Source organism: Patagioenas fasciata, chromosome 1 (assembly GCF_037038585.1).
Source record: "Patagioenas fasciata isolate bPatFas1 chromosome 1, bPatFas1.hap1, whole genome shotgun sequence".
Lineage (NCBI taxonomy): Eukaryota > Metazoa > Chordata > Aves > Columbiformes > Columbidae > Patagioenas > Patagioenas fasciata.
In genome coordinates this window covers 149,046,393-149,069,444 of record NC_092520.1, presented here as the reverse complement: position 1 = coordinate 149,069,444, position 23,052 = coordinate 149,046,393, and the positions used below count along the sequence as shown (strand labels likewise).

Below are 23,052 nucleotides of genomic sequence, written 5' to 3'. Positions count from 1 at the left end.
CAAAACTAGTTCGTACCCTGTTCAAACAGCAGCACATGTCAGTGAGAAGGCAATTAATTGAAAGCAACAGTAATCTACCTGAATAACACACACTTCCAGGAAAGGGATAATATATGCGCAATATTCTACTCAGGCCTCTCAGAAAAAGCTAATTAGCACAGAGATTTATTCTCGTATTGTTGCGGATTAGATGCAATTCCAACATCCCTGCAACAGATAAAATGGCCCCAGAGAAGCGACTCACCTGCAGCATTTCGCCGGTGTTCTGCTAATGTATAAATTTCTTGCAGCTGTTTCTTCTGATCCTCACTCAACGGTGCTGTCAGCGAGTGGTACCAGGCTGCATCTCGGCTCTGCACCGCTGTCAGAACAGGAAGGGATGAAAAGTGATTATTGGGTTATATTGCAAGCTCATTTCACAAGAACAAAACGAAACAAGTGGAACCTCTGGTTGGTTTTAACAGAGAATTTGCACTGCAAAACAGGTTTAGTATTTCTGACAGAATCCTCACTGTAGTAGAGGCAATCCATTTTGGGGAATTCAATTACATCCTCTGCTTTCTGAAACAGAAAGTTAACCATGTGGCTATTATTCACAGACAATTATGAAGCAAATCTTTTAATTTAAAACTTACATCAAAACTAAAACCAACAGGATTAGTCAAACAGGAAAGGGAGAAATTATTTCTCCATTATGATTGCAACATCTAGAAAGAAACAAATATTTCTATATGTAGGAGTCCCTCTAGTGACCAAGTCCCACTTATTCAGGCTGTGATTAAAAAGTTCTGAAAGAGAATTAATCTCTGGCTCTATTTGGTACCATTTGTGTTTTGCAGTATTTGTAAGCCAAAAAAAAATCTTACATCTAACACTAGAAAGCAAAATCACCTTTTCCAGTTTCAATAATCTAAATTATTACTCGTAATGCAAAAAACGGTTTTCTAAGTGATGACCATGAACATCTCCAAACTATTTCATCACGTTATATCATTCTGCCAGCTTGCAAACACATACCTAAAAGTGCTTGAGTAAAAAACTGGTATTCATCAACACCATTTTCAAGGTCAAGAGGTGTGCTGAACCCTTCGAGAGCAGTCTCCTCCAATGCATCTTCATCCCAGTCATCATCGTCATCATCTTCATCCTCCTCCTCTCCACCTCCTCCTCCACCATGGTTCTCTTGCATTGCCTGGCTCACTTCGTTTGTCTCCTCCTCATCACTCGGTATCTCCTCTGCAAAAGCATTGATGTGTTTTGTAAAACAAAGTTTAGAAAGTAGGGGGAAACAATGGCTTATGAATGAAGAACAATTAATAAATCTAGGTTTCAGCTGGAAAGGGGACCCTCTGTTAGCACCCTTTCCCCAAAACCTTAGAAGAATTGGAAAAATGAAACTGTTGCGATGCTTCCTACATTCAAGATCCATTAAACTTTTGTTTTTAAGCACACCTGGGGAATGTGAAACTGCCATCTTTTTTCTTCTTCCACTTATGCACTCATTGTGCATTTATAGGATCAAAAAATGTTGAGGAAATGTGTCTTTCACAAAGTGTTCCATCACTGTGCTTTTAAAATTATGAACAGAGACTTGCATAGACTTCACAAATTGACACAAAACAAAGAGAAAACCAGATGTGGGGCAAATGTCTGCCTGCTATTCTTCAGAGTGCTCCTTTATTTGAACAAAGTTTAAATCACACCTTCTGCTTAGCTTTACCTTCCATTCTCCTTATGAAAGAAGTATTTCATTCTGAATTAAATGCAACCCCAACATGCAATTCTAAAGACTGCTCTTTCTCACTGAAGGAAAAAATATTTGAGACTTATAATCAAGATTTAAAAAAAAACCAAACACTTCTAATTCCAAACCTTCAGATCTTCCTGTGTTAACAGTTTAGAAAGAATAAAGATGGCTGTATCTGCAACAAACAGAAGCACTGAATCACAGGACAGAAATTTGAAAATTACTGTGCTGTTTCCATACTGTATTCCTATGCATTGAGAAGAATTCTGTAATTCCATTACAGAACAATCATGTGTGAAATTTGAGTGGATTACATAATCTTCTTACATGCAATCTAATTTTCAGGCCTCAAACCATCTATCTACTATTCTAAGTCAAATACAGCCACGCATATCTGCCTGCAATACTGTGTAAAATTCTCTCCCCGCAATTCCTTCCACAAGGTACTCTGTGATGTTTTTTCTCTTCTGGCAGACACAGCAATAAGAGGCCTGTCTGCTCCAGGAACCTCAGTTGTCTCAAAGCCCACTTTACAAATCACCTTCCATTTGAACAAAGAAGACTTGCTAAGATTTCCTTCAAAGTTGACCACAACAGGTCTTTCAAATAGTTGGGAACAGCTTCCTTCCAGGAATCAAGAATATAACCAGTGCTATCCTGGCAAAGTCCTGCTGCCTGTGTGAGAAGACAAAGCACACTCACAACCCACAAGAGCGGATTTGCGAGTTTTGTTGTTACTCTTAACCAATACTATCCTTCCACAAGGTATTAGCTGTTACACATTGAAACATTTTGGTTTCATTTTGGGAGGAAAAATCAATTCCTAAGATGATCTTTCAAGCACCCACTAAGCCTAGCTATTTTCAGCAGACTAATGAGTCTTAAAAATGAACTGCAATTTCTTACCCCCTTTAAATTAAATCCAGACAAAATCCACAATGTGAAAAGGGGAGATTTTACCATTATCTTCTGCAACGTGTTTTTCATCTTTAGCATGATCCTCGTGTTCTGTGAGTTCTCGTGAGGCGCAAACTTGTTTTAAGCCCAGGAAGAGCAGGAGGATTGAAGGGACAATCTGGGCAGCCACAGCATCCACTGCAGGCGGTCGGTTCTGTAATTCCATTAGGATGCTCAGTCCTATTATACACATCTTTCTGTCATGGAGTCTGAAACAACACACACTTGTTAGACAAAAAACAGATTTTCACTGCAAGGATATGTAGAGAGAGCATTAAAGTCCTGGTGCCTGCCGTGGCAGAAGACACAGACAAGGTCATACAGACTGTGTTCAAAGTCTGTGATCAAAGCTCCTAAACACATTATTTCCTTCGTTCTGAATGCAAGCTCCCCACTGGAAAGTCCTTTCCCAATAACAATTAAATACCTTTCAAGCACTGGCAAATTCCTGGAACAACTGTTTTTCATTACCAAATACAGAGTTTGTAATGCTAAATAAATACTGTTAAATAATTATGTAGAATATCTTGTCTTTAATAAAGCATTTGATACAGACTATCATCATTAAATAGGATGGAAAATTAATTTCCTTTGGCTTCGATAACAGTACTGTTGCAGGGATTGAAATTAGCAAAAAGACTATTAATGGAGAGTAATGATAAGTGGGAATGCATTGAATTGCAGGGCACTTTTACAGAGTGCCACAGGGCTAGCTGTATTTAAACATGTTTATTAAAGAGTCCATTTCCAACACTAACTTGAGACACATTGCTAACTCCAGTGAAAGCATGGAGGTAATTCTACCATATCAAGAATAGTTGGCAGTACACTCAAATAGGGAACTTGCAAATGAGTAGACTTCCAGTAAAACAAACAAATGATAATTGAACGGAAAGAAAGTCTTGAAATTAGTAGCAGAAAGATTTTTATGTGACCATAGCCAGACTACTAGGTAAAAGACTATGCTCTTAAAAATAAGAACTGATTTTCACTTCCAGAAATAGAAGTCATCTGCAAACAAGACAAGGAAAAATTCTCTAACTTCTTCTGCAGATACTCTTTGGTTCTCCTTTACTGGAAATACCAGCAGTATTCAAGTTTTCTCTACCATGTCGTTATTTTAATATTAAGGGCTTGAGACAAACTTGTTTTGTTTCAACTATTAAATTTGACGCTGACAGCTTCTGTGCCAGCCTTCTGCAGGACAAGTAGCTCCAACAAAAAGCTACAGCAAGACCTACACAAGCCAAGCAAGCTTCCGAAGCTGGCAGAAGATGGCAATCCTCCAGACTCTCAGTAGGTATTTCCCTACTGAATCAGTTTTACTTTGGAAGGAAGAGGACAGAACTTGAGAGAGAAGAAATTATCAAGTTGTGTGCCACAGTGTAATAAAGCTTACAGGGAAAGTGCCAGCTCAATCCACCACTTCAAAAATTGCTACAGAAATACAATTTTTAAAGTGCTTACAGTTTAGTTACCAAAGATCCCACACAACATGCTACTGAATTACAATATTCTTTAAGTAATAAAAGTGACTATGTATTACAGCTTTCTGAACTTTGCATGTGCTTAAACAAGGCTGGGGATTAAGAGGGATTTCATTACACCCCCCATGTTGTTAGTCCTGTTAGGGCTTAGTGAAGTGATTCCATTCTCAGAGTAGCTGACAACTACAATAAATTATATATGACCATGCGTAACATTATGCTCACAGAAGACCTTCCAAGAAAAACAAAGTCAACCAGCATATCAAATGACACGCTTTGTCATATTGGGTTTGGCTGCTCCATTACACATGTTGAAAAATGTAACAAAATGCAAGTAGGCAAAGAGTGTCCTTCCACCACTGCTAACTGCAATACTTTATTTTCAGAAGGAACAGGGCACAAAAGAGGGCATACAGACCAAGCAGGGAAACTCAGGCAGGAGAACAGGGTCTGCTTTTACCATAAAAAATAATAATTAAAAACCAACAACAACAACAAACACAAAACACTTCACTCTAGTGAGCTTATCTACCTTGAAACCAAGTTCAGCACCATTTGCTCTCCTGCCAACACTGCGAAGACCAAAATCCAAGCTAAAGATGATGCTGCCTATGAATGAAGCATGGCTTTTTGAGCACGGTTGTCCTTACTGCAAGTACAAAACAAAAGAACTTCCTCTACCCCTTCTTTCTGCCTGCACCTTCACGCAAGTTCGACCAAAGCTCTGTAATCTATGCACAAGACTTCTATTCTGCATCTTGAAACTGGGAAGCAATGAAATTCCTTCAGTCCTCAAATACATAAAGAAGCAAGTTCAGTATATATGCTCTAGAGTAGCTAATGACATTTGGCACTACCTGTTACAATACATTTGAAAAAGCTACCATTACACAATGCCAATTGTAAAATGCAACACTGCAAAAACAAAACAAAACAAAAACAAACAAAAACCCCACAAACAAAAAGCTTAATAATTAGTGGCTTAGCTTCATACTAAACTAACTTTCTGGACAACAAATGAAAGTGCAAGATTCAAGCATTGCTGCTTAAAAGGGAGTCATCATTAGGAAGGAGCCCAAATGGCCAGAAAAATACAGCCTATTTGTCATGCTCCATTTTCAAGCTGCTAAACAGAGAAGCTGTAAGAATGAACATGTGTCTTCAGAACATGCAGGTTATTAGAAGGCCCACCAGGACAGCAAAAATCCAGGCATGAATCCATCCTTAGTGAACCTGAACCAGAAGGAGACTTGTTTCTTTCACCTGCCAGCAGAGACAAACAGCAGGATAAGCATCCACCTTGCCTGAAGTTCAGAGTTCTGCTGCGCCCCAGCTATACAAAGTACCCACAGGACTGAACAAGCAAAACAGAGTTTAATGTCATTTACATATTTTCATAATGGCATAGAACGGTCTCAGGACCATTCTTTTGCTATCCAAAGGCTCATTATCTCAGCAGCCTTCCATCTGCATGAGGGAGCCTGGATACAATTCTCCTTAGTGCTTTGTGCTTCAAGATTCGTATTTATTGCTCACCAGAACACAACAGTCCTCCCTAACAATCACGGACTTTACTTGCTCCCCCAATAGTATATGAAGCCTGGAGTGCTAAACATGCAACACATGGCAGTGCAATGGACAACTCCTGGGCTAGTCTGTTCTTAAAAAGCTGCGTGTGGTCTTCATAATCTGCAAGACTTTTTCTTGCTAATACACTTCCTCCAAACACAGGACAAAGATCCAAGAATCTTTTGTATTTAAAAAGTGTTTCAAAGGAAAAAAAAAAATCACTAAGCTTTTCCTTTATTGGTTTGCTTTGCTCCTTTTTGTGAGGATCAAGTTGCTTTCTATTACATCAATCCAGTTCCTTGACAAACTGCAAATAATTAGCCATTTCCTTCTAGCTGCAGAGCTGGAACCAACCCTCTTTTCCTATATAAAACTGGGATTTTATACACAACTCTGAGAAAACTAGGATTTCTAACTATTTAAACTCCTATCAAATAAATCCCCGTATTCAACTTCTAAAACAATAAAACCACTTTTTTTTTTTTTTTTTTTTAGGCAAATTAGATTTTCCTTTCACTCTACTTTCCACAGAAGAATTTTTAATATGAGAATTAGTCTTGGTCTTGCAGAAGTCTCACGCAAATTTCAGATGACAGGGAAAACGTGGAAAGCAGTAAGGAATGAATGTTTCTACAAATGGCTTTTCAGTTTGAGGTTATTATAGGAAATATTTAGAAATAAAAAACCACAATATACTGTGGTACATGGGCATTACAGGCATACATCCACAGATAAATAAGATCCACAATGACATACTGGATTTATGCAGAGCCTTACAATGAGTTCTCAGCTCTCCTTGCCTGGATCATTTTTAATACTCCAAATTTCTAATCGGCTTTAAATAGTTTCCATACTTTTAATGGAAGAACAGCTACTTATCCTACCACAACTGCTTTCCCCCCACAAGAGGTATTATTCCCATGGATTTCGTCTCATGCATTCACAAGTGCTGCTCAAGAAATCCTGCGTTCTCTTGGCAAACGCTGCTGGCTTCAGCCTGAGAGCATGTGGACACGCACAATCCTGCCACTGGTAGAGCAGAATCTATGGGTAGTAGGACCTCACATGAGCAGAAGACAGACAGAGGGGTGTGAGATTTATGTAGACAAAGCATCCCGGAGAGCCACTGCTACCAGTAAGTCACAGATTTTCTGCACAGATGAGAAAGAAATGGCAGGAAGATTCAGCTGGTCCTTCACAGCTGGAAGGGAATCTACTTTGTTCTTCTCCAGTTTCTCTAGGATCTCTTGAGTCTTTCAACTGGTTTGAATTTGAGCTTAAAACTGCCTCTGGCTGGAAAGCAATCTATAATAACTGCAAACCAAAGCAGCAGTGAATGATGGGTGGTGGGAAAAAGGACTGTAAGGTTCAAGGTGCCCACTGCAGTCCTCACTGATGAAGACACAAAATCTGCAGGGGTGGACCCAAGAAGGGTTTCAAGAAAGTCACATTTTGTTTGCATTTCTGTCTTTTCCTGCTCAGTTAGGCCTCTGAGTATCTGGCCGCTGTTCAGATTATGACCCTTACTACCATTACTGAAACAAACGGTCTTCTAGAAGCCGTGCTGTCCAGAGGGAAAGGGAGGAAGACCCTTACATCACATCACATCACTGTGCCTGACAGGTGGGACTATAGCAAAAGCCCTATACCTGGAAGCCACAGACTGAGGAGACAGCACTGAAGGAAGAGCAACTTTTAGATTTAGGCAATATTACAGATATTTATTTCACTGCTGGTAGCAGCAGATCAAAGAGATACATTTTGATCTGCTGCTGCCGTTCAAGTGCAGAGTCTGAGCAGAATCTTGCAAGATGATCTCCATTTTCAGTGTCATACGCTTTGTCAACTTTTGCCTCAGCTCTGAAGAATTTAGTTGAACACTAGTTGCAGTAGCTGATGCTTTTTGAAAAGCGACAAAAGAGAACTGAAAGTTAAGCTGTAGCCTACAGGAGTACTTGAGGTTGGCATCTAGTCAGATCTCAGCGTTTTTCCTTTCAGAATCTGACTAATTTCTCATCAAATGCTCCAGGATGAACTGTTTAAGGCTACAAATCTCTTTCATTTTTTGTTTCTTTGAAAAAAAGGAATGACACATTTACCTCCTATAGGGAATATCTTCTTTCATACTGTCTCTGTATGCATTCAGCATTTGATATGCAGTAGAAAAAATGACAACAGAGAGCTGAATCTCAAGAATTTTGCTTCAGCCATCTGAAAAAAAAAATCAGTACATGGAAATCCTAAAAATTCTTGGTCTTTTCTAAAGTCGGTAGATGTAAAAATAATTCCGTAATTAACAATAACATCTCCACAAGGTGTAGAAGTTGTAGACTTAAATGTGCCCTTTTCCAGTCACATGCACTCCAAAAGAAATGAGGGACATTAGGTCCTTTATGTTTTCTTTGTCACCCACTCAAGTAACCCCTCTAATTTATAAGATGTGTATTTCTGTTAAGATACAGGACATACTGTAGCCATTTGGTATACAGAGTGGGCAGAAGAAGTCAGAATGTTTGTGATAATATGAGCTGTCTGGTCTTCTTATAATGACTACAAGATTTTTTTTCCCTCACTTCTTATCTGTTTAATTTTGTACTTTTTTTTCTTCAAGAAAAGAGTGCTATGGTAATACCTTTGAATACAGACATCAATGGGGAGACTGCACAAAGCCTGTATACACCCAAGTAGGCAATTTCTCTGGTATCTTCAAATGGTTTTCATTCTAGTAAAACAGACAGAATTACTGTGCAGACCTGAAATAAAGTAGTCTATGCTGCAGTTCTCCAAACTACTGCGCTTTCACCCTCATCCCACCAACATATGTACTTAGGGCAGAGGAAGGAGGAAAACTATTTTTAGTGTGTACATTTGGCAAGTGTTTTAAAAATATTACAAATGGCATGCTGAGAGCAAAACGTGCTTAGACCAGTTGGTCATTGATTGATTAGGAATCATTATTTTATTACAGTTATGGTAAAGGTAATGCAGTGCTATAAAGCACCACACAGTTCTAAACTCAAGATGGACAACTGAGAAAACAATGCAGCTATACCAAGATGGTGTATAGTACTGTTCAAGAAAGATTAACTCAAGTAAGAATTGGTACAGAGAAAAGCTTGCTTGGATGACTGGGGAGTGGCAAAACCTAATTATAAGAAACCCCCAAGAGACTTGCTTAGAATTGGAAAGACAAGACTGTATCAATAAAAAGCAGGTAGGAAAAGAAAGATGACCTACAATAAGGTGTGCATCTGTGGGTCAGGAGCTGCTGCCTTGGCCCATGCTCATTCTTGGGATGACTCCTGACACGCTAACACTTCACTTAGTCTGTTGGCATAGACTAAGCACAGAGAAGACGCATTCTAAGCTTACCCGTACGCCTGCAGTCAGATGTCAGCCCCCAATGACAAAATGTACCTCACAGCAGGAAGGTGAGAGGAAGCTGTTAACTACATCTGACTGTCGTATTGCCCTTGAGTGGATTTAAATCTCACAGTCGGACGCCGCACCTTAAGCCAAGAGGCAAGCACCAGCTGTCGAGCATGGTACTTCACGTCTGCCCAGCATCAAGTGTGTGCTTAGCTATGCAATGACATGCTTTGTCCACCTTCATTTACTTTAAAAATGTTCAGCTCCTGACCAAGTGCATGCTAGTGCAGCGAACACACACGTTCAAGGGAGGTCAGATTGAATTTTAAGTTCAGGGGTTATGCTAAATATCCAGTACACCAATGGCATAATGATAAAGATGCAAAGTTGATCATGAACAACTCATAGGGATTAAAATCAGAGTGTGGGATTCATTGGAAAGAATAATGTTTTTTTAACATTAAATGAAGCCATTAAAAATACTTCACAAAATACAGAAGAGAAAAGATGGATACACTGTGTTTCAGAAAAAAAGTTAACATCTCACTGAAAACCTGCTGGTCAGCTGTGAATAGCACCCCCACTGCATGCTGGACCATCTATTGAAGGAGCAGATAGTTTGTGATTAAGAAACATAAAAGAATTCTGAAATATGATATGTATCGTAGCCTTGCATCCTCACAGCACAGAAAATTCAGCACGTAGCTCAACAGACCAAGAAAAGTTATATGGCCATAGGTCACGTTTACTGGCATCACAGCAATTAGAGCTGGTGTGGACTATTGTTGTTTAGACAAGCGAAGGAATGAGAACTCTTTCATCAACATGACTAGGGATGCAAACAGAAGTGAAAAAAAACATCAAACCCATGGACTTTTTTTTAAAAAGCCACCCACAATACTTGCCCAAGAAAACAGTCTGTGTCATTCATCCACTGGTTTATGAACTGTGCAGTGATGGGCTCAGGATTGTGGGGAAATCTGATGTTCTCCAAGGTGTGCAGAAGTAGGTCAGGGTTGTAGTAGAGCGCAGCTATGGCAACCTGAAGACACATGGTACGAAGCTCGCTTGTTTTAACTCCTCTAGTTAATCGCTCCAGAACAGCCTCCACAAAGAGTGGAATACACTGGGCAGAGAAGTATGAAGGGAAAGGAGAAAAACAAACAAAGAAAAACAGGCATTATAGATGTTGCCAGATTATATAACAGTTTAAAATACTTTTATCAGAACTGTTCTCTAGAGCTAAATGAAGTCCAGGTATAACCTAGGAACACATTCTATTCACTTCCTAGTATAAGAGCTTTTTAAGCCTCTCCTGGCATGCTTATAAATCTTCCCTAAAACAACCATAATCTGAGCTAAGAATTGCCAATGTTGTTATCCTCAGCATGGAGAGGAGTATTTGGGGTCATTTGGTGGAATTTGTTCTAGTATGTATAGAAGGATTAGAAAAGAACTCGGAGACATTCTCTTCTTTAAATAAAGTTATCCAACAATTTCAAAACTAAGAGGCATTAGAAATGGAATTACCTAAATCTGAAAGAAAAAGTTTTTCCTAACAAATGTAAGTGAAGTTAAATTTATGATAAAAGTTCGAAATGAGTGAGCTTATTCAGATAAAAGCAAGTATGCACAAATTTCTGCCCAATGACATAAATATCTACATATACTTCAATGTGCAGGTTTATGCTTGACAATAATTTTGGAAGCATTATGAATGTTTTAGTTCATGAGTTTCAGTTCAGTGTGCAACCATTTTAATTCACAGAGCTGTGGAGCTCAGTTAAGCCTTCCACCACCTACTTATTTCAATGCAAATGCATGCAATTCACTTTAATCCCTTCCAGATTTCTTTTAAAAATAAAATCTTCCAGGCAACATTTTTATCTTCAATTACTTAATATTTACATTAGTAAATTTATACTGGTTTCAGTGACATTAACTGAAAATTTATCACTGCAGTCCACAGATTGCACTGTGGCAACATCAAACACAATATGTTAAAGTAATTTAGGCTGGAGCATTATGTAAAACATAAGACCAGAATTTAGCCTTTAATAAGAAAAAGACTACTATCTAAAAGCGTATTTTAAGAAACAGGAAAACTGTGATGGTATTTTTCCCAGCAACCACAATCCAGCCACACTAAAAATTCTTCATTTCCAAATGCATCGAGCAATTAAAAATATTAAAAAGAAACAGCTTCAGTAGTTGGATATGTATAGTTAACATTTCAGCCACAGTAGGTTTAACAGCGTGTGTTTTGCATTAAAAGGGAAGTCCTATCAGGAAAAAGCAAAAACAAAACAAAAGAAAAGACAATCCTGGACATCATACTATATCTTTACCTTACAGCCTATGTTCATTTTCCAGTCATGCCCATGAATCTCTGATCTCAAAAAAGAAAACCCAAATTAATCAAACCTTACAAACTCTCTTGAGCTCATTTACTCCTTTCTGTACTTCTCCCCATCCTCACACTTTACCTTTCCCTCAAATTCTCCTATTCCAACTGCTTTTCCCAGGAATCACACACGTCATTGGAAGCCAGTAAAAGAGAAAAGCTGTTCACCTGGTCAATACCCCGTCCTTTGCATTGAAGAACAATTACTTCTAGGAGTTTGGCTGCATGGCACTCTGCGTCTTCTCCTGCATCTCCTGTTAATACCTAACAACCAAATTGACAATTCAGTTTATCAATATTAATCACTGACAACTTTGAAAGCAAGTGCTCCTGTACCTGCACTCAAACACCCTCTATATGACATATACTTATCTATTCATGCTATATTTTCTGAGGAATTAAGACACATAAAAAATCATCTATACAGGACATAAAAATGGATAAGTGGCTAAAGAGGAATTTAAAAATTTAGAAGAAATTGCCATAGTTCTTTATGAATGTTAGTATTCTTTATATGTCATTGTTTTCCCTTTTTTAAAGGAAATGTTACTTAGAATATTTATTGATGTTTTCCACGTTCTGTTTCCATTTTTTTACTTCAATGCTAATATAGGCACTGCCAGATTAACAGCCTGGCAAAGTCCTATCTCTAGGCTACTTTCTGATTAAAAATGAGACAGGTGGAATCCCTCTGTGTATTCACATATACGTGAAACTGACTGCTGCTTCTCAGTACACTTCAACCCTATGGTCAGTGTCAATCAAAACTGACAAAGAAACAGAATTCTCGAACACATTCTATCTATATAAGTTTCTTAAAAATAAGCAGGTAGCTAAATGTCTAACACTCTATAATGCCCAAAATCAGAGAAAGGCTGCAGCATGATCTCTTAATTATACATGAGAGAATCAGCATAAAAGAGAAACATTATAAATGTCAGAAGAATTTCAAATGAGTTCACAGCTTAGCTGACAACTAGAGAATCCAATCGCAAGATACACAACCCAGTGAAATCAGGCTTCATTAATTCCTCTACTTACCAAAATAGCTGTTCATAGAAGAGAGTCGAGATGAACAGTAACTTTCTCCCACACAGATTTTGTGCGTGCAATTTTTTTTAAAAGCATGTCACTTGAAAAGTGTAAAGGTGCTATGTGTACTCAGAACTGAGTCGAGATCAAATTTTATTTCATTCTGAAATGACCGGCCACCACCTGGCATGTTCAGGTCACCCTGCTAATCTGATTGTTAAGTACCAGTAATAAGTGCAAGAGTAAGAATGAAAAGCCTTACCTTTTTACACATAGCATAAATGATTTCTAAATGCTTTGGGTTAGACAGTAAAGTGTCAGTGTCAATGGTTACATAATTATGCAACAGGGGCATCATATCTGCAGAACAGGGAGAGCAAAGGAGAAAAAAATTACAAACTAATCCAGGAAGTGCTAACCAGTGAGGCTGTAATCCTATAATGGGATTCATTAGCTCAGATTCTTGGACATGGTTGGAAACTCAAGCCCTGCAAAGCCTATTCTAGCAGAATTCTTCTACAAAATGCACCAAGCACGGTACATTCTCAGAAGAAATAACACAGGACTACATTTTAATTAATTTGCTTTGAGTTCAGGACCTCCTACAATAACTGATCACACTGACAGATTTGAACATGGTTCTCCTACTTAAATACACTCCTGTTATACTCCCACACTAAACAGACTGTCACGGCACAACTCAAATACATGATCATTCTAAACTCTCACATTAAATGGATGTGACCCTTACAAGGTGGGTTTTTGAGATAAATTCCCAAATAGCAGAAACATAAATAGAATAGAAGTGACCATACCTGCAAAGTACTCAAAGCAATCCTGCTGGAAAACCTCATACAGAACACCTAAAAGCTGCCACATTTGCGGTGAAATCATCTGGCATGTCAAGCTGTAGGCCAAGGAGAGAATTTCTTCATAAAACTCTGGAAAAGATAAACAATTTGAAGCAAGGTGCTTGAAAAAAATCTAAATTGCAAACACCTTGAAATCTGAAACCAAGCCATGAGTCATAGAACAACTAGAAGACAGCAATTAGTAACTAAATCAGTAGGTAGAAATATAATACAAATTGGAAAAGACTCTTTTAGATGGGCCTTATATTGGCTATAGTTACAACAACATACATAGCTTCTCATTATAAATACACACTAGAGAAACATTGTTTCTAAACAATTTCTTGCAAAATATTCTTATTTCCCCAACTTTTTTTTGTATTTAAAGGCCTTACCACAAAACTGCGTAGCTCTTTAGTACAGGGTATTGATAAAGCAGTGATTTAATCGCAGACCGTGTCCATAAAAACACTAATGTAATTGTAGATGTTGTCCTTTAACACAGCTAGCTAGAACTGTAATCAGAACCGCATCTACTGCTTTTGAGTCTGACATCCAGAACACAATAACCAGCCTGACTAATGTACAAGAGATCAGGAGAAACAAATCACAACTGAAAATTCATGTCTTTTTTTTCCTTCAATGAAGCACACCCAAAAAACATGAAGTTCTGTCCAGGAAGACGGTATAGTTTGTAATAATTAACGCAATAATTTCTTATGTAAAAACATCTAATATTTTTCTAAAAATTATCTCTAAAACATACCTATAACATGTTTCTGCAAAACGAGGCCAATGATCTGTAAACAAATGCTCTCAAGCTGTTGAGTTATCTGAAATAAAAACATCAAGCATTTTTTTAAAAAACTTAGAAATACAGTAGTTTAATCAATGGATTTCACTAATTCAGTTTCAGAAGTTCATCGAACCAAAAGGCTTTAATCACTCTTTAAGTACTGTATTAGCAATCACAATATTATGAAATAAGGTCTCACTGATCTAATTACTCAGATTTTCGATAAACAGTATTGCTTTAAAATTTGTGACTTACAACATTTTGCTTTAAAGAAAAAAATATTTTTTAGCTATTCTACACATGCCATCAAAAACTGTGTGTGTTGTGCTCTCTGGATATAAAGTAACACTGTCCTCAAAATGCTTGTGAAAAAGCCTCTGTCCAAAATCTTGGAAGTAGAATGGGTTTAAAGGCAGAAAGGAAGAGATGCTTTTGCCACAGGTCTGTGGAGAACTTCCCAGAGCGGGCTCAGCAAGAGGAACATGTGCAGAAACTGGGAGCGTAAAACTGTGCTGAAATCAGGATTCAGCTTTGCCGTGTTGGACAGAGAGACTTCATTTATGAACTAAACCAAATTGCAAGGAGAATTATATGGCCACATTGTAAGTCTAATTAAAACCAGCAAATACAGACATTTCATGGTATTACTGCAGGTTATTTATTACAGACAGAACCTTGCAGGATGTGAGGCTTTCCGGATTTGTTCTAGCAAAGGGATTAAGTATGTGACGGTAGATTCATCCACTTTCCTTCAGACACTTGACTCAGAAATGATGGTTCCCTAAAATCTCTTCATACTTAATGGTGAAAGGGAAAGAAATTTCTGAGGAGCTTTCAGCCTCATATATCATTTCTATACCATTTATATCACTTCTGAAATAAGATCCTGAGATGAAAGGCACTCAGCACAGTATTTTAGTTTGTGCTTCATACAACAGAAAAACAAGCTGCTAAGTTTATACCAAATATGCCTCAACCCCAAAGATTTTCCTAGGCTAAAACCAGAAGATATATTTCAGACTATCAATCCTGATGCTCAGCTTACTTAACAGATTTCATTTTCGCTTTCAAAAATGCAAGGGGTATTTGTAAAGAAACTATAGATGTTTTGAAAACCAAAGGAACACAATGGTCTTCTGTCCTGGTTTTGTTAAAAACAAGACCAGTTTCTCTTTTAGTGAATTTTCCTTTCAGCTAAGTTTTTCTAAGTAACTGCACTTTTCTGAATTTGGCTGCATGTTTTTGCAGACAGGAGCTGATAATGGTAGCAATGGTATGCAGAAGAGACCCAGGTTTAGACTTATTGCTATGGCAGCTAAGGTTACTGTTAAATTTTGCATGTCCCGTAAGTGAGAGCAGGTATTTGCAGGGAGGGGCGAGCAGAACAGGTGACTAAAAATTGACCAGCTAAGTATTCCATCCCATACACATCATACACCCTACAAAAGTGGGAGACCATGTGGGTCTTGCTCTTTGACCATGGCTGGCATCTGAAGAGGACCCTGCCTGTCATGCCTGAGATCTGAGGCCTGGTTTCAGACCCCGCATCCCTGAATCCAGCTCCGGTTTGCTGTGAAGTCCAGCCCAGGACTTGCGGGTGCCTGCCCTGCAGCCGCCAGTGCCAGCTCCATCACTGCACAGCACTGGGAAATTCTAGATTGGTTTTGTATATTTTGTATTATTTTCTCCATTTTATTAGTAGCATTAGTAAAGTTTTTTTAACATTTTACAACTTGCAAGTCTCTCTCCCTTTTCGTCCTATTCCCTTTCCTTAGTTGGGAGGGCAGGGGGCTAACAAAGCATCTGCCACAGTTATTGTCACCCTGCAATAAACAGTGACATCTTCCAAGAAAATAATTAGTATTTTAAATTATGCATTTTTAAAATTATTAGCTTCATAAAAAGATTTCACACTTGAAATGAAACTTTCTCATTGTAAATCAAGGAAGCAAAACAGTCTAGGACAAAGCATTTTATGCCAACTCAGTTTAAAGTTACTGACCGACTTTGTCTCTCCGGTCAGTCACTGAACTCTTTCCTACCTCAGTCAGCCCAGGTGGTATGAGCAGAAAGAACCTCTTTCTTCTCTGAATATGTGAAATGTAGACTTACATTGCACCACAACTGGGAGACCAGTTCCCAGGAATTCTACACAAGAATTTCTGGGTAAATAACAAATTATGAGTCACCATTGTAAAAAATTAGCCTTATGCAAAATAATACTCCCTAAAATTGGGTTGGACTAGATGACCTCCAGAGGTTCCTTCCAACCCTAACCATTCTGTGATTCTGTAAAATCTATTTTAAGAATCTGTAATACAATTATCCAGCCAAGTATTTACCAGAAAAAGGGCTAAGGACTTTACCCTCAGAATACAAATTCCCCTTGAAGTTGAGAGGTAAACAATTAAAAAAAACCATAAATCACAGAAGTAAACCGGGGTTTAAATTCAAATTTGTCAGAGATCACTTGGTACTAATTCACCATCCTGCTATAGTAAATGCACGTTCATGTCAACTCAAGTGATGCAACATACATTAAAGTGCTCGTTGTCACAAATGAAAGGCACAATGGAACAGCAGAAGAAAAGACTTATAAAATAAAATCTCACCTCCTTGTGATCTTCCACAACTGTCAGGATAGTGTCAATTGTGTGCAAGATGCCCATGGCCATAACTGTTTTGTCCTCTACTTCCTCATATTCCTCACTCTGAAGCACTTTACCAAATATTTCAGCCTATGGAAAAAAACAACTAACTTGACATCCAAGAGCAAACTCTCATTTCTAATTTGTCATGCAAAGCCAAGACAGCTAATTCAACAGCAGCAACGCCTTATCTGTAAGAGACGTCAGTACTGAAAAATATGCTCCTTACTTTTGAAAGGCGAATATAGCAAATTAAAAACTCCTCTAAGTCATTTGAAATGTTAGATAGTTAGAGCTTGGCTCATTAAAACCAGTGACAAAATTCTGGATCTTTGAAAAACGTATACATTTTAAAGATGCTTCACACAAAAAAAATAGTACTGTGAATGCTATAGTTTGAGCTTTACAAAGATTCCTTTAAACAGTGTGCACTTTTAACAAAGTTCATTAAATGTTTACCAAACTAGGCACATGCTTCTGACTGGACTGTTACTTTGCTGTCGTCTCTTACCAGGTGTTGAGTCATGTCGACGGCGATGGTAGCGACTTCCTGACTATACTCACAGATCATCTTCTGGATGACATTAGTAAGATCATCGTTTTCTGTCTCTCTAACAATGTGCAAGAGCTCTTGCATAACCGGCCTTACATAAGGCTTCACATATTCCTTGGCTAAAAGAAGCAATTGAAGTGAAATCAACTATCCATAAACACAAATATACAGCACTTAAAACTACTACATACCTGACTAGTCTTGCACAAAATCATTTTTAAAACCTACTCAAGGCACTTTTACAGTCTATAACTAGCAGACCAGCAAAGTAAATAAATTGTACATTTAACACACTCAATACTGAAACGCCATCTACAACAAAAATCCACTATTTTGGAGGAATACATGTCCTTACACATAGGCAGCATTTGTTCTTAGACATACACACTGCTTCACTTTGCTAAAGAGAAACAAAGTCAGGTGCCATTTCATTTATTAAAAGAAATCTGTTGATTCTAACTTCTTTTGTGCAAAGACCTGCTGTAAAAACTTGAAGTCAGAATTTTGGCATGTATACAGTAACTAACGAGTAAGCAAAGCTGTATAAACATGACGAAATGAATGGTAGAAATATTTAGATAAATCTCCACCAACCTTCCCATTTCTAAATAATAAAAAAATAAAAATCAGCACATACAACGGATGAATCACTGTGGCATACCTTGCTCTTGGTTGCTTATTAACGTCTGAAGAGCGATGGCTGCTTCTACTTTGACAGGCATTTCCTTATCATCAATCAGGCTCTTCTTTGCCAACTCTACAGCATTCCTCAAGTTTAGCTCATTGTGAAATTTCAAAGCACTGAATGAATGAAGTACCCAACAGGACTGCACGGCAAAAAGAAAAGCAAGATAGGGATAACCGCGATTTTTAGCATTTCTTTAACTGATTAAAAAATAATGCTAACTATCTCTCTGTTTACATGCATTGCTTTTTTTTTTCCTTAATTATGGTGTGCTCATAAAGTAACATATAACATAGTTCTTACAACCGAGCAGTTCCTTATTTTCCTTTCCCAAATTCCAATAAATTCAGTATACACATAAACGGCATTCATAGTTTTGGTCCTTCTTGGGGAAAAAAGTCAGAACAGAAATTAAATAAAATTTACTTCTTGTTTATGACTGACATGGGCACTTGGCGATCTTCTTCAAGTCACACTCAAACTGACATAATCTATTCTGTGAAAATCCTACCTATTCTTCACAGCCATTCAACTGCTCTAGTTATTGAGATCTGTCAACAAGAAATAGTCACAAAAGGGCCATAACTGCTGCTCAAATTGTCCAGCCTGATCGAAGAGGTAAACAACAACATGACACAGACTTTCGATCAAGTCATTTAACTGACAAATATTTTTTCAATTTAAAATGCTGAAAAATTACTATACGGTGTACTTATTCAAAATTTTACTTTATATCTGCTTTATTTCTTTCATTGACATTCAGAATGAAGTCAAACTGCAAGGGAAAGAATCATGGCAAATACTGAAATTGATATAACCAGTGAACTTACTCTAGCTCTGAGGTACCCCAAGTTAGACATGAACAACGGAAATACATGATTCTGTAACATCAGCTCCATTTGATCCTTGAAGACACTCTTCTGTTGGTGTAAATAAAAATAAATTTTTGAGACCATTCTTTTTACATACTTCATTATAGCAAATAATCCATTTCAGCTCTCAACCACAGGAAATACCGTGCTTTGTCCACATAATAAAGGTATTCTCTCATGAAGAGATCTGGATCTTGTACCTTGAACAGAACAAACCTCATGAGCATAGCAAGTTCAAAGACAGATAGGTGAAAGAACTGTATATATAACAATCAACTTCACTGATTGAAATACTGCAAACTGGAATTTTTCACTTTCCTTAAAGCAAACAATTCTAGTTGATTTTACTTAAAAATTATTTAGGATAGATAATCTACTACCTCCATTCTTTGTACACCAGAGTACATACTTAGCTGAAGATAAAATATAACTTTAGTATGAAACAGATATGAGTATCAAATGACCTGCTGTTACTATAAGCATTAAACCAAATTATTTTTACATGCTACAACAATAACTCACACCTTTCTTACATGTTTATTAATGGACTAAAATAATTCCTTTGTGACAGAAATCTCCTTGGCTAGAGAAGGATATTAGATGAAAATTATTCCTCATTAGTACAACTTTGGCAAATCCCAAGATATTGTCAGGAAACCAGGACCACCAGCACGGAGATTTTGGACTTTTCTAGCACCTATGAGCCCAGCATACTAGAAACGATATATGCTGGGGACACTGGTACCATCCAAAGGAATGATTCAGTAGCTTAGAGAGGAAGAAAGTAAAAGGGCATATTCAACACAAAATGTATCTTAAGTGATCACACCTCACCAATACATACACCATTTTTTCCCCACGCTGAGAGGCAGATGAGGAACTGAGCAGAGAAAAAACACAAAGAAGGGAAAAGAATTTTCTCTTGTGCACAGAGATCAGAGGTTTGCACACAATAAACTGGAGCCATTGTGGAGAGCCAGGTGGCTAAGGGAGAGTCACTGTGTCTATGAGCTCTTTACAACCAATCAATCAATCTCTCAACTGACCAGTCAGAAAACACTTACAAATCAAGTATTCTGTGCAGAAACAGTTCATGGTATTTTTCTATCTGCCAAATCCCAAAACAAATAATTTAGAGAGGAGTCTGAAGTGTTTGGTGCTTATTACTCTTTGATAAAGTATCATAGAACCTCATGTTTCAAGACTGAAAATGTCAAATATGAGCAGTATAGTGGAATAAATCTTTTTCTTCTGCTTAGGACAGGTCAACGGATTTAGAAACATCCAGTCAATATGAAAGACTTCTCACAACATGAACAACATCATCTTCTTTCACTGTTACACTCCAGCACAAGGGAGGGCATTTACAATCCAACATAATCTACAAAAAGCCTGCAAAAGTTACTGATGCTTTGGAATTTCAGATCAGATCATGGATGGGTACACTGGTTAAAAAAAAAGGATGGTAATGTTGGTAAGATGTGTCTTGTAACATGAAGACACATCCTGCATTCACAAAAAATAAATCTGTGCATACTTAACAAAGGAAGCCTCGAGCACAAGACCACCATTCTCATGCTAAAAGGGATAATGTTTTGGCAGTAACTTTTGATGAGGAGCGAGGGCACACTTTGGACTCCAGCATCTACAAAAGTTTAAGGAAAACTGTAACCAATCTTACGTTAGAGACCAACAGTGTGGCATAAATATATATTCAAAAATACACAAAATTGTGAAGACACTGTCTATAAAGATGGAGAAAGGACAGAAATCCTGTGCTCTTTCTAGCTATTTTCAAAACTCCCAACCGGCTGATGAAATAAGACTTAAAGCCACACACTGTAGGCTAAGAAAGCTTGAAAGCTACACAAAACATTCCCGCAACATGCTAAGTAAACATTTTTCTGGAACCAGAAGCAGTCCACAACAGTGCAGGCTGTTGGGGGGTTTGCTGAGGAATCACAGGCAGTGTTATTGATGGAATGCATGTCTGCTTTTTTAACACCCATTTTATTAGTAAAAGCAGGAGAGGACCAAGGAACTGTTCTGTAGCAAACAAACAGAACTTTGGAGATCCAAACACGAGAAGAAGAAACTGCGCACAAAATGGGAATATAAAAAACAGGAAAGAACGTTAATATTTTTAAAGAAACAAACTCTCACGTTCTTATTGCACAGTGCAAACTCTACAGACTTCATAAGCATGGCTAAGGGCTAGTCGTACTTTCTAAGTTACGATTTTTTTACTGGAAATAGCAGTTGATAATAAGAATTACAAACATATATCTTTTTCTCTTCCTTACCCACTTACCTTCAGTAAAATATCTGCTAAGGATCCTATGACATGCAAAGCCCCATCTTTTTTTCTTGGATCAATGGTTGGTTCTGTCAGAATCTGGTAGCAATATGCCATCATTTTTGGTAACACCTACATAAGATAGAAAATACACAATCTCCTTTTGTGAAATTACTTTAATAGCATTGTTTCCATTAAAACATAAGTAGGATTTTTCTAAGTAAAAATTTTATCTTGGCCAAAGTAACTGCAAGGTACTATATGTACCATCTTTCCACAGTGAAAATGTAGAAGGTTCCCTTTTCAGCCTTTCACCCAAACTTGTCATAATTAATCTCCTCACAATTTCACATTAGTAATAATAAATAAGGAATCTTGTTGCTTTGAGGCAAATCAAAAAAGGTGACAAAAAGGCAAAAGGGTCAAGCAGTACCTCACTGATTTTTTTCCTTTCTCTTCTGGTTTGTCCCATACATATATAAATACATACATGTGTGTACATATATGTATGAAACACATCCATATTCAAGAACAGCTTGAACTACAACCTAATAAACTTATTCTCATCTGTTGGTGTGAGTAATAGCTTGTAAAGCTGACAAGATTTAGAAAGGTTTCCTGGCAAAAACCAGTTCTCTTCTGGGCGTGTTAAAATGATAACCAGAAAAAGTGAGCAGTTTTAGCAAATGGATGTATGCTTTCCAGGGCCAGGCCCACTACTTTTGCACAGATCACTTTAAATATAGAAAGACCTACAGGAAAGTCATGTCCTCATTTCAAGAGCAGCTGCATAAAATTGGTTTTATTCTGGCTAATTTCACTGCTGTCAACAGGATTTTAAATAGCATCATTGAAAATTAATAAGGATCAGGTTCACTTTTCACCCTGCTACTTTAGGAAGCTCAGAACAGCTGTGACAGAAGCTGTTTGTAAACTTGGGAAAATACCAGCACATTTATTCCAACTCAGTTCGTATCTAGCAGATTAATTTTACAGCTGCAAGAGGAACCCGTTCACTTATTTATTAATTTATGTATTTTTACATACGCATGTATTTTAGTTCTCCCACAACTGATAGCACTCCTTGCGGAGTCTGACTATGTACTAATATCAGCAAGTAGGTTTTTCAAGACCAGCTTCCTGTAGCGTCTTCAAATTTAAGTGAAAATGACACCATTAAGGAAACTTGAAATCATTAAAAACCACCAGTTCCGCACCTCTTTCCTCTTCTTCGCAGCAGTATAAAGGAGATTCTGCGCTGCTGTTGTAGTGGATGCATAGTCCTCAAATACATCTAACAAATTAAATAAATGAATAAATAAATAAATTCCTTTCCTGAATGACATAATAATAATTTTTTTATAAACCATCTTGTTTGTGGGATATCACAAAATCAGGGTGAATATGTAACTTCGAAATTATTGACATGGTTATCTTCACTTCAAGGCTAAGGAGTCCGATACAAACTTATGCCACATATCTTATGAAACCATTTACTTCTTACCTTCCAAATCTACTGCCTACTCATCATTCCCTTTAGTAGGAATGCATTATTTATTCATTAATTCTTTTGAGACTACGTATTTAATGGATGAAAAATGCTGTTTTTTTTTTTTTTAATTAAAAACACTACAGGAAGAACAACAATACATTCCAGTACCATCTGTATACCATATGTACAGAATTTTGGCTTGATTTTATTAAAACCTCATGGGAAACCTTTTGTATGTAAAAACTACTTGGATCTGGGGTAGTTTTATATCTGTTAAAAGTTGAAGTTTTTTAG

The 23,052-nt window shown here is 37.5% G+C and overlaps 1 protein-coding gene across 2 annotated transcripts in view; it reads right to left on the bottom strand.

The window, feature by feature from the left end:
* The window catches only part of IPO8 (importin 8), a 52,834-nt gene that overhangs the window by 5,919 nt on the left and 23,863 nt on the right, over nt 1-23,052 (bottom strand). For both annotated transcript variants that reach the window (XM_065841884.2, XM_065841893.2), the window contains exons 11-24: nt 22,484-22,560; nt 21,282-21,398; nt 18,929-19,018; nt 18,075-18,240; nt 17,372-17,532; nt 16,825-16,950; nt 14,183-14,249; nt 13,381-13,506; nt 12,828-12,925; nt 11,702-11,797; nt 10,035-10,255; nt 2,708-2,913; nt 1,018-1,236; nt 245-361 (exon numbers count right to left, since the gene is read on the bottom strand). In XM_065841884.2, the coding sequence (XP_065697956.2) occupies nt 245-361; nt 1,018-1,236; nt 2,708-2,913; nt 10,035-10,255; nt 11,702-11,797; nt 12,828-12,925; nt 13,381-13,506; nt 14,183-14,249; nt 16,825-16,950; nt 17,372-17,532; nt 18,075-18,240; nt 18,929-19,018; nt 21,282-21,398; nt 22,484-22,560 (1,887 nt within the window). The remainder of the gene's footprint in view (nt 1-244; nt 362-1,017; nt 1,237-2,707; nt 2,914-10,034; nt 10,256-11,701; nt 11,798-12,827; nt 12,926-13,380; nt 13,507-14,182; nt 14,250-16,824; nt 16,951-17,371; nt 17,533-18,074; nt 18,241-18,928; nt 19,019-21,281; nt 21,399-22,483; nt 22,561-23,052) is intronic.